The 18,386-nt window shown below is 36.7% G+C and overlaps 2 protein-coding genes across 2 annotated transcripts; one reads left to right on the forward strand and one right to left on the reverse strand.

Annotated features, from left to right (window-relative positions):
- Positions 1-3,178: 3,178 nt before the first annotated feature.
- Positions 3,179-10,024, reverse strand: LOC100370492 (cystine/glutamate transporter-like). The gene is made up of 10 exons (XM_085497496.1): positions 9,526-10,024; positions 9,101-9,226; positions 8,145-8,244; positions 7,773-7,817; positions 6,603-6,726; positions 5,819-5,922; positions 5,615-5,711; positions 3,985-4,134; positions 3,324-3,501; positions 3,179-3,243 (listed from the first exon to the last, which is right to left on the reverse strand). Exons 1-10 carry the CDS (start codon positions 10,022-10,024, stop codon positions 3,179-3,181), a joined length of 1,488 nt encoding a protein of 495 aa, XP_085353622.1.
- Positions 10,025-13,572: 3,548 nt separating this feature from the next.
- LOC100370341 (large neutral amino acids transporter small subunit 1-like) lies at positions 13,573-17,092 on the forward strand. Its single transcript, XM_006811865.3, has 10 exons — positions 13,573-14,068; positions 14,358-14,483; positions 14,762-14,861; positions 14,946-14,990; positions 15,117-15,240; positions 15,659-15,762; positions 15,869-15,965; positions 16,083-16,232; positions 16,327-16,504; positions 16,787-17,092. Exons 1-10 carry the CDS (start codon positions 13,573-13,575, stop codon positions 16,849-16,851), a joined length of 1,485 nt encoding a protein of 494 aa, XP_006811928.2. The 3' UTR covers positions 16,852-17,092.
- Positions 17,093-18,386: the final 1,294 nt, after the last annotated feature.

The following is an 18,386-nucleotide window of genomic DNA, read 5'->3' on the forward strand; positions in this document are numbered from 1 at the left end:
AGTCCATTATGAAAACGACGCAGGTATTATAAAGATTGGTGTACATTTTAAAACCCGTGTTTTTGATATTGAACAATTGTCACAGAGCTTTATTTGCTGATTTGTTGTAGACATAATAGTAAAATTTTAAAATTCATTAAATATGAAATATACATAATGTCAGTCTTCCCGCAACCACTCTATCTGATAATCGGAATTCAAAATTACTTATACGACTACGAACATTTACAATATTCTGGTTATTTATCAGAAGACTTTTCACAGCTCATCGTAATGTAGATTAGCATATCAATTTCATTATCATATGTCATTAGCGTATGTAATAATAGATACATTACAATCGCCGTCTTAAGGTCTTTTAGACGAGCAGTCAGGTCGCTTATGATTGGTGGGAATGTAGTGACAGACAGGTCTAATATGAAATACACAACTAAGTTATCGCTGCATAGAACCATGGATATCCACCGTTGTTGGTGCTGTATCATTTCAAAGTCTTTGTAGGCTGACACAGATATTCAATTTGTCAAGTATAAAAAGCAAATGAACAAACCTAGTGACAAGTTTAGTATGGCAGGAAGCGTACACAGTCTTCTAATTAAAGGGGAACTAAATAGAGCCTATTTTGGTGTTTGTATTTATCAAGTTATGTATATTGATTATAAATTTGAAAAAAAAATTAAAAAAAATGATTATCTTCAGAGTTATGATGATTTAAATATGAGAAACCATAAACCTGCGAAGGACTTCCGTTTGCGCCATCTTCCCATCAAAAAACGCCCTCGTGAGGTATAAACAGGTAAGGTAACAAAGCATGATGACGAAATTGTAGTATCTGATTAAATATAAGCAACTTAGGGAGCCATAGTTGGCTGGACTGGTGAATTGACTTCTAGTCTAGGTTGTTTCGACTTTTACGTTAATGTTATTTACAAGCGTATCATCAACATACAAACATTATGAATGTGCGATTGATCGAGACAGGCATTTTGTTTTGTTTTTTGTCTAACTGTCTAATACATGCTGTTTCCAGTACTGCACTGTGCGGCGTGCAAATTATTCAATTTAGTATAGATGCTGGAGTATGCAATCTTGAGTTCGTAGGGTGGTGGTGGAAACATTTTCGTCCATGTATTCACGGGGCTGCACTGGCAAATCATGGGACAAGTGTTACAGGAACACCAAGCAGATTGTTCACAGACTTCCATGTAATTTGAAATAAACTTGAACTATCATCCGAACAAGGGGCATCGTCGACGATATACTCTCATCACTCACACTGGACTGATCTGAATCTTCACAGTATACCGTACTTCCCTGATCATAAGCCCGGAGGCATGAACACGTAATGGAAAAGTAAGGGATGAGCTTGTACTCGAGGACCAACTCAGAAAAAATGATTTTGTTTTGGGGTTAAACACTGTAACCATCTTGAAAACAACGAAAAATTATCCAAAAAAGTTATTCGTTCACCACGCCGGGCTCGGAAAATAATACTTATTTTTGAAAAAAAATGCGTCATTGATTTGAACGACACTTACAATGAAGAAACAAACATGTTCATAAAAAACACACACATTTTATTACAATACGATTTACATACCATCTGAATTTACGGTGAAATAATGGGTAGAGTCTGTGAGAAAACAGTGGACGAAAGCATTTATCATTATCTTCGTTTTGGTATGTTTTCGATCGTACGCAAACTCTCGACGCAAAGCAATTTTCCACCATGAGGTTTTTCAGCACGATTTGACCTGGAACAACTTCCTTCGACATAACAGGTCATGTCTTTCATTAACCAATCAAAATTATGTGTCGTAATGATGAGATTTTCCGATTATTGACGATGATTTTTAAACGCAATGCGGAAGTGAATTACCGCAATGTTAAAATGCGATCTGTAGCACTGATTGCAACGAAAAAACGATGATTTTTTCCCCTAAAAACTGGCGAATCGCAATTTCCGAAATATAAATGAAGGTTAATAGTAACCGTGGGTAAACTGAGTGTGGAGGAAGAATTTAAACACCTTTCTCGGTCGCCAACATGTCTCATCATTCAAACCCTAGGCCTTTCATGATAGTCTCAAAGTAAACCATGGCCAATAACCAGGTACACGACTTAACGATCACATTTTTGGCTTTTCGAAAGCTACTACTCAAAGAAATAGGGATTACTCCAGAATTGCAACATCGGGGTTCATCCTGAGTAAATAGAAAGCATGCCAACCACGTTGTGTACGTTCGCCATGCACTCTGAAATTAATGCGAGTTTTCTCATAAAACTAAAAGCATGAACCAAACTACCATGCCATTCACGAAATGAAACACACCTTTTACACGCATATTATAATCGTGAATGCTCTCAACTCGATAAATACCAAGTAAAAATATAGGGATGGGCTTCATACTCGAGAGGGACTTACGATCGGGCAAGTACATGTACGATACTTTAACGCAATTGGGCTTTCACTTTCAGAATATTGTGGTTCAAACGCATAAGGCTCTAACCCAAGTTTTAAAAAGCACATTGTGCATATAAAAGTTGAGTTTATACTAGTAGTACACAATGCTTGGCAGCATGAACGGCTATGTACAATGGCGTATACGAATGTGATCAGATACTAAAACGTCATAGCTTTGAAAAGTACCCGGATGTTAAATATGTTCGTTCGTTATTTATTCCCCTCCATGAATGGCCTCCATGGTGTTTAATTGCAAGCACTTCAAATGCCTATCCAAGCTACAGTTATAATTAAAACAAAATTAAACCACTGCAATATTATTTTGAATATAGTTTAGAATATACACAACTATAAATTAAGGCCGCATTTAGGTTCTAATTAAAAAAAATAGCCATTCTTCAACACGAATTTACAATCTACAATCTACTGACTACTTCAGTGAGCTTTTTATAACCAATTCGTATAGTTCATCATTTACTTTGACTACAGACAACTGTACACACGCTTTCACGATTGAACTGCTTCTAACAACAACGGACATACCTCACCTATAGTAATCATAACGATACTAAAATGATTCTGAATCGATATAATAGCTTCATCAGTTAGTCATCTCTTAATACGTAATATGTTTCTGTTACTATGGATATTGAATGGATATACACAGATTGTGAGCCAATCAATGACAATATCGATATTCCGGAAAAATGAATCTCAATAAGAAGCCTTCTCTTGTGGTACCACGTACATCAGCATCTGTAGGTACTCCAAAGATCTATCTGAAATAAACACGCAAAAAATGAATACGTCATACTAGTCTATCGTCAATATAAATTGATTGATAATGTAAATTACTTACCAAGAAACTTTCTCAACCAATTTGGTTTGTTTTTCCATACAACTCCATAAAGATATATTGGTATTCCCGTTAATATAATAACTGTCCCAACAAATGCTTCGAATGGCGCAGCGAAGATAGAGATTGTCACCAAGGTATAACATATAAGCGCAAATAATATAGGGATCACAATAGGTACCTGTAAATACAGTATATTACTGCCATAGTCCATAGTAAATCTAAACCTGAGTTTTCTTGGAATGTGTTACACTCATGTAATACGCACAATGACATATAATTATAATTAAGGCAGGTAATAATTATGCAAATTGTAAGCCACGTGTATATTTAAAAATGTTTTGGTATTTTCACAGCAAATTATACAAATAAGCCGCCTGTATTGTCCGACGCACAGCGGTACACCACAATACCGCGACGATTTGCTTCTGCCAAACCATTTACTTTGTTGTTTTTTTCTTTTCGTGATCGCGACAGGATACACTGCGTGCGTCACTCGTGAAAGTAATTTAACTTCAAATTCCCACATACGTCAAAGCGAGGCTATGAGGGTAAGTCAATGGTGACCGAATCGAAATAATGCATTGGATGCATCACATTACACGTATTGTGTATCTTAGATCCCACCGTCGTCTTATGATCATAATATTTGCTAATACTGCACCTTAAACGGCCTCTCCATATGCGGTCGTTTATACCGTAGCCATACCAACCCTGTAGTGACGATACCCACGAACAGCCAATACGAAAAGCCAGTGAAAGTAATTAAACTGCTTGTATCTTGATATAGACACAGCGTACAAGTAATTAACATCTGAGAACAAAAACATACATAAATACTTCTTTATCATACATGTAATTGCACCAGTAAGCAAACCAAAGACGAAAAAGTGGACCATCATAATATGTAGAAAAGAGAGATCTACGACTAAGGTGCACTTCCACATGCGCACTCGTTGTTTAAATTTGTATGTGAAATTAACGAACAATTTTGGTGGCATATTTCCGATTAGTAGTGAACTGGGTCACCAAGAATGGTATTTGTGAACGCTACCAAAACGAACTATATGATTATAGGCACAAAGTCAGAGACAAGGAAAAAAATCACGACATACGACTCACTGTTAAGACGAACAAATAAACAGAGACTCGGAGGGGAAAATATTGAGCGTCATTTTTGGTGACAATCTAAAGCTTTCGAAAGCATATACATGGTATTTGCAGATAGATCCTGGAAACTTGGCTTTTTCAAACGTATTCGCCACACACTTATGTAAATACTGACAAGTTACAATTTAACTGCATAATGTTATCTCTAAAAGGCTATTGCGGTATCACGTGACATACTTGTGACACTGTTCTTGCGCAGCGAATTCTCAAATTCCAAAAAAACTGGTTACGAGAATCATCCTACGATGTCATTATGCAACGCCTTTTGTGGAAATGTTTAAGGAATTGAAATGGATCACAGTTTTGAGGCACATTAATCTCTGCACATGGCTGCAAATATATCTTTTTACCAGAAGTATTAGAGACAGGCAGATAAGGTCTATGACGCGGATGGCATGGTACTCCCACAAGCAAATACCAAGGGTTTGGAACCCAAACAATAAGGCTACTGCGAGCATGAACAATATTAACTCATATTTGTTTTAAATATAACTCATAATGTTATATATCTGCTTGTTGTTGTTGCTTTTATTTATATCAACTTTTTTTTTATATATATTTAGTTATTTTTATTTGTCATAATCTGGGCCTTGTGGTAGACTAATTCTGTTGCTAAATAAGTCACCCATAATAAATACAGTTAATATTATTCTAGAATCCCCACAAAAGAATGGAATCGTCCTACAATGTTGCTGCCTGAGTTTAGTCCACTTGTACAATCACTTAGGTTATTACTAAAAATTGACCAACATCAGCATGACTATTGAAATGGCATGTTATCTTTAAATGTTGTGCTTTGTGTTCCGTTGACCCGGCTGATCGATCGATGACAAACAAATACCGCAGACAATACTGCCGCAATGTAAACAATATAAAAAAACGCTGATGTCACATTTGGCACACGATAACTGATATGTGACAGTGACTCGTACTTGAGATTGGAACCCACGCAATAGTTTTACAGCAGTTGGATTGTAACAACATATTGGAAACTATAGCGGCATGTCTAGTCTGAGAAGCTTTTGCCAAAAATTATATACATTGTGCCGTAGAGCTGGGCGTTGGTAAACAGAATTTAAACATTCAATAAAAAGCTACTGATACAATACAGAATCATGTATTACCATGGCAATAAGAGCTGGTAGTGGAGTCAAATTTCTTATGTGTATCATACTCAATAATGTTGGCAGCAGCCTGTCTCTAGCACCAACAAACACGTATCTATGGAAACAGACATACAACGAACATGAGAGAGAACGTCACAGTGCATCCATTAATAGAGTTGATATGAATTGTTAGCAACATTTAAGCATGTGTCATTTTCTTACCTTGAATTTGACAGAGCTCCGGAATTGACACTACCAAATGTTGACATGGCAACAGTTACGGGCATCAACCATGCTAACGGTCCCAATGCCAAGTCTCCCCACGTCTGAAAACGGGATCCTTTCATATTTGTAACAAATATTTTTAACAATTTATAAGACAGATTTCCTACATAATACAGTGATAACCAAAATAATATTATGATTTTTCATGTACTTGAGTATCCACAACAATTTCAGATGGCCATAGCGTGTAATTGTTTACAAACAAGCGTCTGCCCATGGACCTTTGCATTTTTAGCGTGTGTTGTTATCGTCGCTTGGGACTCAATTCCCGCGCGTGCGCAGGTGACGACCCTCCTGCTTTTATGTCCATGTGCAAGCGTTTGATTTTGTCGGGATTGGTTGTCACTAGTATGTAAATATTATTCAACATTATATGTCATAGTTAATTTTGTCTCCTAGCCCATTGTAAATTTCAATGAAGACAGCCCTACAATGACTGAAGAATGACTATGAACATTCAATGTCACCAGTGGCGGATCTGGGGGGTCTTGAGGCCTGGGACCCCCCCCCCCCCGTTGAAAAATGTATTCAATTTGTTTTTGTATAATATACAAAAATCATTAACTTAGTCTAGCGATTAAAGCTTGGACCCCCCCCCCCCCCATAAAAAAATCCTGTATCCGCCCCTGGTCATTGTCAAATTCATACCATCTACAATAATTATTGTATGACATCAACAAATCCCTCATGTGTTATGTGAATTCTGAGAAGAAGAACGTACCACTGCTACTGCATTAGAAGACAGCATTTCCTGGGGTGACAAGACGGTGAAGTAGGCTATATTGGTCATCACGTAGATGATAGTTATAGCGATCATTGACGAGGTTGCTGCAATAGGGAAATTTCTGAAAGAAACGCAGGGGGATTTTGGTAACTTTGTAATACGATCGCAATTCATAATCATTAAAAAACAGTCCCAACTGAAACCGTAACGCCTGCGCTTTTGCACTTTCACTCTCACTTTCCTCTCGTGTTGTAATTCTATCACGGACTATTGATCGATGCGCTTCTACTATTGGACCAATCGAAAACGACGGAGCGTCAAAACACACTTTTGAGTAGTGACGACTGAATGGAGTCTGCTAAGTTGTAACAATGTAAATATTTAAATAATACTAGTCTCCCATATTTACATTTCTGTCGTAGCACCGTATACTCAATATAGAACACACAAATCTGAAATTGTTTTTCTCTACTAAATGGGTTTTAGAATTAAACATGATTATTTAGATCATGGTTAGCACTGAGTTCGTGCTTCTGTCTTACAATCCAATTCCAATTAGTGCATCCGGTGAAATGGTCAACGCAAACATTTATGGCACGTCAATAAAAACCATGTGTAACGTATTTCTTGCGCATTGTTCATAATGCCCGGGGTACATTGGTGATCACCGTGTCGTATCAAATATGAGAGGAAATTACCACGTGTTCAGTAAGTTTGATGAATAATGAATGAATCGAGTCCCAAGCGACGATAACAACACACGCTAAAATCGCAAAGGCTCATGGGTGGACGCTTGTTTTTAAACAATGACACGCTTTGGCCATCTGACGCACGCGCAGGTGACGACTCCCCCGCTTTAAACTCACATTACATTTCACCACTCACAGTTTATTACATAAATATATAAAACATTTTCGTTATGTTGTTCATTAGTTCACAGTTTCTCTATAAACCGATCTTTAATAGAGGGACTGTGAACGGAAGTGGTTTATTTTATTTTACAAGAAGTGCTGAAGACCTGATAGCATTAACGAGTTGTGCGTCTTGAACTCCGACAGAGGGCGTTTCAGTCACGGAAACGCCTGGTATAACTTGTTTGCGTTATGGGGAATAAAACAGAACATTCGGGAGAAACATGTTTGGTTGATTGCATATTCTGTCACTAACCTTTTAGGATTTTTTATTTCTTCTGCCATATTGTTCATATTGGCCCTGTAATTAGATAAATGAATTTAATAAAGCTCTGTGGTTAAAATTGTCTTTCATGACGAAAATTTCCTTGTAAGTTGCTGAGCTACAATATTGCATATTGGAGTTGAACGCATTATTTTTACTCAACCTCTAATATCATGGTTGACACATGTCAGGCATTATAATCGTATCAATAAGTGCTCGCAAAGCATCATGGGGAACAGTCCGTATTTTTGTAGTGATCGTTCTGAGCTCAATTTACAATCAAAGGAGTATCATTTTGACATTTACAAAATATCTACTTATATTCGAGATTCATACTTTTTTACATAATATTGTCGTACTTACCAGCCAACATATGCAAACAGTCCATTATAAAACGCCAGAGACAGTCGTAGCACATCAGTACCAGGACCCTTAAACGCATCTTCCAAATATTCCGTCCTACCTGTAATATAGAGATTCGTAATTGGTAATCGTAGTCCGTGGTGCTAATGCATCAGTAGTATCCGAAATATGACTTCCTCCTCAATAACACAAACCTTGAAATGAACATATTCGCAACGCCATGTTCTCTAGTAAATTTATGGTATCCGACATACATCATCAAACTTCCACCGTACCATGCCATGTTCCTGGCTGCCCCAGGTTGACTGAATGTGGCATTATTCTCATTCATGATGGTTATTGTAGCCTATTATCCAAAAATGCAACCTAAAAATAATTTCCGAGACACTTTATAGTTCGGTGAGTATTTCTCAAATTATATTTTATCCATATATAAATGTACTTGGGAGGATTTCAGAGTTTTGGAGGCATTCAGCGAGTCCGAGTGTATGTTGGTATTATACTACAGCAAGAGAACTCAAAAACTGCCATCGAGTTAAAGGCGTGGGTTAGGCGATTCTCTGTCTCTGTCATCGAGTTCGGAGTCCAAATCCAATCAATCAATTGCTCGACATTTCTCACACCCTCGTTCATCACCATATACCCAATATGTCGCCTAGTTTAGGATCCGAACAATCGGCTGCTAGTACGAACGGGCTAGTCATCACGTGTATCCCACTTGGCTCCATTGCCGTGCAGTGTGGTTGATGCAGTTGTTAGCTTATTAGTTATGTATAATGAGGGTCGCGGGCCAGAATCCTGCACTAGGTAAATTTTTACAATTATCCATTCCTTGTCAAGCTCCATTTACTACCACATACCCAATATTTGAAGAAAATTTATTTCCTAGTTTTTTACCACAGTTTTTATCAGAAATAAAGTTTAATAATCGTGGAAAAAAATTAATATTAGCTTACCCATAAATAAAAAAACAATGCCACCGAAGATAATTATCATCAAACCACCCACTTTTGCTACGGTAAAGATACTCTGGATGGCAGTTCCTGCATGCACACTGTAGCTGTTGTAGGTAAACACAAGAACTGTTGGAAGAAATAAAGACATATTCAGTTGTTGAAACATGAGTAGAGCTTTGCTTGATTAAACACTACTTTAGCTGAATTTATTGTTTCAAAAAAATATCATGGGTTTTCCGTTATCTCATCATTCTCTTCTTCGTCACAGTATCCGTTGTACATATATGATTCCTCTCGATATCGCTTAAATCAGTGATACGTTTATATCATGATTTCATCTTATCGGTGAATCCAATCATCATATTGAACCATTGCGCAGAAACCTATATGCATAGAACAGATGTAGAAGGTGTGTCAGTACTTACCAATACATGCCTCGGCCAGCAGTGTTATCGCCCATGGTGGAGGATCACAGTCCCCATAGAATGGTACTATAGCATACGTGGCGAAAGTTTGTGCGATGATAGCAGTATTACCAGGTGATACAATCACAAAATTCACCCACAGCATAAAAAATGCGAGAAATTCACCAAATGCCTCGTTAAGGTATGTATACTCGCCTCCGCCTTTCTTGATAGATGATCCCAGTTCAGCGTAACACATACCACCTAGTGTAGCTATGACACCGCATAGACTCCATACAATCAATGCACCACCAACAGAACCACTGTACTCTAGAACACCTTTCGGAGAAATAAATATTCCTGATCCGATGATGGAACCAACGACTATAGTTATACTGCTGAATAGACCGATTTGTCTTTTCATCACAACAGCATCTTCCGAGGTATCATCTTTAACAGACTGTTGTTCTTCCTCTTTGGAAAGAGGCCTTGTACGTTGGTGATGCTTGCTTTCTGCCATGATTTAACAAATTACAGTCACATGACGGTACTACATCTGTATGATATTATATGTTCTTTTGACGACCTTAGTTAATTTTTAACAGAACGATAATACATTTAAATTTGGAACTGTTACAGCCATTTTAATTATGAGCAGATAACATTTTGACTGGTATTTACCGCCACATTCTCCACACAGTGACAGCAAATATTATCCCAGTGAGCCTGTCATTGGCAGTTTTGTACACGTTTTGACATGATGTTTGTTTATTAGGTGTAATGTATATATTTATCGCCACCATAATCGATGCTAATTTATAGTCTGTCCTGGTCACAGTAAACATCGATTCAATTGCGTAGAATTTAGAGACGACTTCAAAAGATCGATGTCAGATAAAAAACTTATTTGCTCTAGTTTGGGGGTTGGGGGTGACCTCGGAAAGTTTCCATCCTACAAAAACAATTTTTAATGAAGTCAAACAAATCTTGTAGTATGTGTAGTTCGTTTTTTTTTCTATCCAATCATAGACAAAAATTATAGAAAATGAAAAAAAACAAAAACATCCAAGACGAGAAAATAGTTTGGCCCGCTTGTAAATATATGCGTCAAATGAGGTCAATTTCATGGCATGGACCTAGAGCATGCGCAGAACCCAGAAAAGTAGTTTGCGCATGCGTATATTCCCCTTCATTATAACAACCAACTGCTATGCCATACTACTGTCCGAATATCAATTTGTATTTAATAAGGAATGTAGTCTGACGCCATGATCAATATTTATCAATTAAGTTTCAGTGGGGGGGGGACTAAAAGAATTAAGTTTTTTATCCGACATCGATCAATACAGCCAGTGAAGATTACAAGAATAACAATATACATTACATATAAATTTGTAGTTTTCAAATGTCTGCAGCTGATGATGAGAATGAGTACTTTGTAGATGGAAGGAAAACATGTTGCATGGTTGAACTGTTTATGTCAGTTTTAAAAATGTTGAAGATTTGGTGTGTTTTTGATCTGTTGTAACACAGCAATATAATACTCGCCACAGTTTCGCAGCGCTGCAGTGTCTCGCCATATGAATTCTCATCTGAATAGTAAAAATAACACATGTAAACCATACATCTAAAGCAATACCTGACATGCACACATATGACTAGCTAGTTCGATTATAAAAATGTGTTTGATTATGATGTATAAGTTCGCTTTGAATTTGTGGCTTTGGTGGTAGTTTTAAAATTGAGTTTTATGAATAAGCAATGGCTTACTGAGGTATCGAAACATTACGCGATATTTCATTTGCGTACGTGTGTCATTTTAGGTGTAAAGTTGTGAAATATGTTTCATTTCACATAGTCTGTTTCACGTTTAGCTAAGCCTTGTATCTATTGCATACCATGTGAAGGCATGAGCTTTGGACCCCGCTGCTTTAGAAGGGTTGACATTCAGTCACCTGATACACGGCGAAGCATGCACCTCAGATGCGTCTGCACTATACACTGACTATACTGTGATACTGTCTTTGACTTGATTGGAAACGTTTGCATCGGTAACCACGTTGACCGGTAATCACGCTATCGATAGACATATATGTCGGTGTCATGGTAGTGTTATTCAAACGGAGGGTGAAGGTGAGCATTTTCTTTTTTCAATTGCCTATGGCTATGTAGAAATTTAATATTCCAATTTGGAAGGGGTGAAAAAGGAGACATGCGACAGCCAACATTTGCAGATTCCGATGTATAATAAATATTTACACACAATTAGATGTTTTTGCGTGCACGTATTTGAAACCTTGGCATAAAAACGTGAACCAATAAACCTTGCCACTTTGACGTGTTTTCTGATTTACTCAAAAAATCGTTATCTGTTCAGATAACGATATATGAGTTCATCCTAGTTGAATTAGATCTTTGTGTTCAACTCGGGGATTGATTAAAACCGTACCGTTGCGATGCCGATAGTAAGACAATAATGTTTATCACGTAGCTAATTAAGATTGTAGCTATTGTATTTATTTATTTATAATTTATTTAAATTATTTAACCACACCAGTGCCTTCGTTACATTGCATTGTGACATTTACAAAAAAAAGAAGAATATACGTTACAGTGAAATAAAAAATATAAAAAAAAAAACATTTGTAACCCATATGCTGCGTACTGGTTGTATGGGCTGCCTAGACGTAGAGACATAAACTCGATTGGCAGATAACACTTCCATGAAGTGATACTCGACTCTGCCCAAAGAACGCACACAAGATGTTACTCACAAGTGGTACGTAGCTCCGTCTCAGGTCGAGTTGTCAACTCGTAGAGCATAACATTATTTAGCAGCAATGCAATATAGCATCATCCAATGATTCTAAGTCATTGGCATGACCACGCCATCAACTGGTCGTACATTTCCTGGGACAACCTTGCATATATGCACTATATAACAGAGACAGATATATAGGAAATAAAGAGCGACACGCTGCCATTATTGCGTGATTCAGGATGTAAAGAAATGGCGATGTACGCAATAATTGCGGAGACCTCAGACTGCCGAATGATTAAATATTTGTGATGTGGTAACTTGAGAAGAATGAAAAATACAGTTAGCGCGTTGTAAAGTGCTACGAAGGGATACGCAGAATTAAGGCACTTCGGCGTAGATGTTTTTGAATTCTTGCGAAAGTAGCGGATAACTCTTACACTGTAGATAAACCAGGCTCCACCCAAATGAATACATACTTGAAGTACTCACAGATATACAACTTTATTGCCAGTCGGCCGGACAGCAAGGTGCCCGGTTTCCAACTCCCAACTCCAATTAAAATTGCTTACCGCTCTTGCAAATATGTAGGCTTGTGTTGTATGTTATCCACCAATAGCTGTAAGCCATTGACGGATTACGTAGTTGTTATGTCTTAAATCTCATGGGTAAATGCTTTCTACAGTGTATTAAAGAAATTAATGTTGGTTTACCATTCTGTGGAATATATTGCTGTATATTATTTAATATATTAACAAACATCGTTGGAAAGTAACATGCGTGATTCACGAGCAAACGATATGCGACAACACACAAATTGGCAAACGTCCAGATGAAAATGACGGGGATTTCTTTAACCTGAAAAATTAATGGTGAGTTTCTTGTTTAAACTATCCAAACAAATGCGGTGAAACATTGAATATTGATGAGTCACACACACAATAAAATGTTCGTATGTTAATGCAGTGACCTCGAGTCATTCCACGTTATCTAGTTATCTTCAGATAAACAGGGCTGCACGGGCCACGGATCAGCTAATGAAAATGTGTCGAATAAATAACGGTATTATAATTATAAACATATGTATAAACAATATGTATTTATCATTCATAATACGCCCAAAAGATGCACCTACGTGCTTTGCAAATAACCCAATCACGGGCCACATCGCTTGGGTGATATTATGTTATGATATACGATGGGAACTGGGGCAGATAAGTCGGTTAATCATTGGTAGGTGACTCCGTGAAACATTTGCCATCGCATCGGTCAACTACTCCGTTTTACCTAGTGTACAATACATTTGAAACATGTCGGAGTCAGACGATCAAATCGATGTTCGCCATCGTCCTTCATTGGAAAAGATTAACGATGACGATGAAGGATCGGAAGATGCTGTGGCGATGAAAAGACAGCTCAGTCTATTCAACAGTATAACTTTAATTATAGGTTCCATTATCGGATCAGGAATATTTATTTCACCTAAAGGTGTTCTGGAGTACAGTGGTTCTGTTGGTGGTGCATTGATTGTATGGAGTCTATGCGGTGTCATAGCCACAATGGGCGGTATGTGTTACGCTGAACTGGGATCATCTATCAGGAAAGGCGGAGGCGAATATACATACCTTAACGAGGCATTTGGTGAAATCCTAGCATTTTTGATGCTGTGGGTGAATTTTGTGATTGTAACACCTGGTAATACTGCTATCATCGCACAAACATTCGCTACGTATGCTATAGTACCATTTTATGCGGACTGTGACCCTCCGCCATGGGCGATAACACTGGTAGCCGAGGCATGTATCGGTAAGTGTTCAAACACTCCAGGCATATTTTCACTTCAAAGATAACAAGGAGAAACGTTCAATATATTTACTCATAGAATGTGTAAATTTATCGTGGTGTTGTGATTTTAAGAATCATGAACTACGATAGAGGCTTATAGCTGAATAGCAGCCTGTGTATTTTAGTTTGGATGATGCAATCATGATGCTCTCTTTATGAATGACTTGCAAAAAAACATGAAAGTCTCATTGAATGCACGCTTTTATTTGCCGTAATTGCAAATCTGCTTTCTCTCATTTATAAATTCTAGTTCTTGTGTTCGCCTATAATTGTTACAGTGTGCGTGGATCTACGGCTGTGCAGGATGTCTTCACTGTAGCTAAAGTGGGAGGTTTGATGATAATTATTGTCGGCGGTATTGTGTTCCTTTTTATGGGTAAGCTAATGATAGTCAATAGATTTAACTCATTACTGTACGTTTTGATTCTATACAAGTTTTAGTTAGTAGGTAATTACAAAATGTGGCACCCCAACTGTTTAATGAATAAGTAAATAGTTAACTTCAACAAATGTAGCTAGTTATTTTCTAGTATGAGGTTATTTGTGTTTTGCATAGAAGCATTGCTCGTTAAATGTACTCAAAACAGTATTGTAGATAGATTGTTAATATAGCTTTGTTCTACCATAACAAGTTGACATCTGGTATTATTACAGGATATACGGAATATTTAGAAGATGCATTTAAGGGTCCTGGTACCAATGTATTCCGCCTGTCTTTGGCGTTTTATAATGGCTTGTTCGCATATGTTGGATGGTACGTGTCAGTTGTCACTCTATTGTCAATATAACAATATTTGATTCTCGAATGTCCTTTTAATATGTTATAATTATTTTCCAGGGCGAGCATGAATAATATGGCGGAAGAAATTGTAAATCCTCGCAGGTCTGTGGCAGAATCAAAAATATTGTCTCGTATATTGTTTTTAAATATATTAACGCATTGGTATTACTCCTCTAGAGTCAATGAATGACATGTGACTGACTTACCTAGTTACGCATTGCCTTTCAGAAATTTTCCTATTGCGGCGATCTCGTCAATGACTATCATCACCGTGATCTACGTGATGACCAACATAGCCTACTTCACCATACTCTCACCACAGGAAATGCTGGCATCTGATGCAGTTGCGATCGTAAGTTGTTCTTACTCAACTGAATGATATTTAACTTGTGAAGGAGTTTTAGTGACGTCACCAAAACTATTGCACGTAATCGTCTTACCACATTTGGACTGATCACATGTCTTGCTTATATGGTGTAACAAATAGTGAGCGTGAACATTCTCACTAAATCACTAAATCTATTGTTTTCTGCCAATCGAACCATTTAGGATTCGAATTGCAACATAATTTCAATTTCTGACCATGGTTCCTTGTTAAAGGTTAAACTTTGTGTAAAACTTCATATGCCAAATTTCAGAAATATCTACTAGTTCATTGTTACCTTTTAAGTGATATGTGATAAATATATTCAAATTGGTGGACATACTAGTATATTACCACGTTTTCAAATAAAACAATCCGATGGTCTAATGATTTTTTTACTTTCCAGACATGGGGAGAGTTAGCATTGGGCCCGTTAGCATGGCTGATGCCCGTGGCTGTTGCTATGTCAACATTTGGCGCTGTCAATGGCACTGCTTTATCTAGCTCAAGGTAGGAAAAATAATAGAACTAGTTATGATGTTTAACGGTTCGTTTGTAGTTAGTCTACGTTTCTGTGTCATTCTATCCTATTAATAGTGTATGTCTGTTTCCATAGATACGTGTTTGTTGGTGCTAGAGATAGATTGCTGCCAACACTATTAAGTATGATACATATCAATTATCTGACGCCGCTACCAACTCTTATTGCCATGGTAATAATAATTATATATTTTTTCTGTTTCGGATTCATATGCCAGCTTGTCAAAACAAAAGAAATATCGATATGGCTTCAAAGAAACCTTACAAATGACGTGTGTGTTTTTTCGCAGATGTTAATTACTGGCTTACTATGTCTATACCAAGACACGAGCAGTTTAATCAATTATACTGGTTTCTCGTATTGGTTGTTTGTGGGTATCGTCACTACTGGTTTAATGTGGTTACGCTACAAAAGACCACATATGGAGAGGCCATTCAAGGTATCACGCACTACATGAAATGTCTTAATTGATAGCTGTATTTGCATTAGCTTCTAGTAGTAACTGTGTAATGTATATATCTTTTTATTTTCAGGTACCCATTATAATTCCTGTAGTATTCACACTTATTTGTTATTCCTTGGTTTTTATCTCTATTTTTGCGGCGCCATTCGAAGCAGTTATTGGAACAATTATTATACTGACGGGAATACCAATCTATTTTTACGGAGTTGTGTGGAAAAACAAACCAACGTGGCTGAGACGTTTTCTCGGTAAGTAGGGTTTCTTATTTTAGACGTAGATGTTGGTCTAAATAGGTTTTAAAATGTTGACGTTTTATTTGTAAAAAAAGGATGAGCAAACGGTGACCATTTTGAATTTTTGCACTACGTGCCTACATGCTTCTCTCGACCGAGGTTATTGTCTCAACATTTACTTTAACGTTTACTCTTAATGCCGTCACTAGGTTTCAAAATATCAAAGCCACATAAATTATTTACGGGGACAATAACTTTACAATAACTTATTTAATTAAAGTTGTGTGTGTATTTCAGACGGGTCTTTAGAGTTTCTACAAAGACTGATGTTTGTGGTACAACAGGAAAAAGCAACCTATTGAGGATCAGTTTCCGGAATATTGATATCCTTTAAATGCGTCATAGCCGAGGGTAAATCCATTCCCCAACTGAAGTGACAGAAATCCAGTCCAGTCAGTTTTCGAAATGTGGTTATAGGTTTATCAACATTACGTAACAAACTATAGTACTTTATGAGACAGCATTGGTCTCGTGTATTTATTTTGTTGTATCTAAATACAATTAAACATACACATTTGAAAATATATTGTATTGCAATTTTAAGTCTCATTATTTCCATTAATTACTATTTGCATATCAATGCTGGCAATGACATGAAAAAGATAAAGCTATGCTGTATTTAGAAAATGTTATTTTGTAAGAGTGTAATGTACATTATTAAATATTCACTATCATACATAAAATAGTATTTAAGGTGACACGTTATATTAACCATATTAACACCTCAACACAATTAGTTTAAAAGCCTGGTTTTGTTTTTAAATCAGTTAATAATGTTGAATTAGGGCATCAATGCTACTTCAATTTCGTGGTATTATTCCGGCCAATATTCAATTCTCTTCCAAAAAATCAGCGGGACAAACGCAATTCAGTTAACTTCAGGAGGAAGGACAGTTTTGCAATGATGGAATATCTTATAAGTTTGCATAAATACATTTACAGTAAAAATATAACAAGCTGTTCCTATTTGACGTCAAAATAATTCAAATAACACCTATATCGATACCATTACAATGTGCAGCAGTCAATTATTAGACAAACAAAGAGGTACAATGTCACGGATAGTGATTATTTTGAGATCAATGCTCATACAAAAGTATTTATTAATGGGAAATTCTGAATAGTGGCTTATTTTTTGATTTGCTGAAGTAAATGCGACATGGTACCAAGACATGCAACTTTTCGTAAAATTTCAGCCTGCATGCGGCAAATAATTTATTTTCATAAACAACACGCCGATGGCGTAGTTGAGCTACACATAACTAGGATCTAAGTATACATGATATTTTTGGTAATAAGGATGTAATTTTTTTGCATTTTGAAAAGGGAGCGTCTTCGGATTCTTTCAAGGCCAAGGTAGGGACGGACAAGGATGTCATGTTTGCTCATTCATTTTTCGATTAATTATGTTTATTCTTTTCAATCTCGTAGGGCTTAACTATATTTGTTCTTTTCAATCTCGTAGGGCCATCATGTATATATATGAATTTCCACTCGAATAGTGAACAATATTACGATAAAGAAAGTGCGCAGTTATACACTTTCAAAAACACTTCCTATTCTATATTATCTGTTTATGAACACTTAAATGAGCATCACAACAAAGTAAGCACTGTAGTATTAAATTACACAATTAATTACGATAAGAAATTAGCATATTCTATTTGAGTAAAATAAACAATGAACCCTGTTGTGGGGTGCTTATATAACCATTTTAACGAAGCATATTCATATAAATATAAATATCAACAAGTAGATGTTATGAATTTATTGTAAAGCTGAATTCTGTTATTTCAGTGAATGATAACAAATGCATTCGTGTTTAAAATACCAATCA

The sequence above is a fragment of the Saccoglossus kowalevskii genome, chromosome 3 (assembly GCF_978046115.1).
Source record: "Saccoglossus kowalevskii chromosome 3, keSacKowa6.1, whole genome shotgun sequence".
NCBI lineage: Eukaryota > Metazoa > Hemichordata > Enteropneusta > Harrimaniidae > Saccoglossus > Saccoglossus kowalevskii.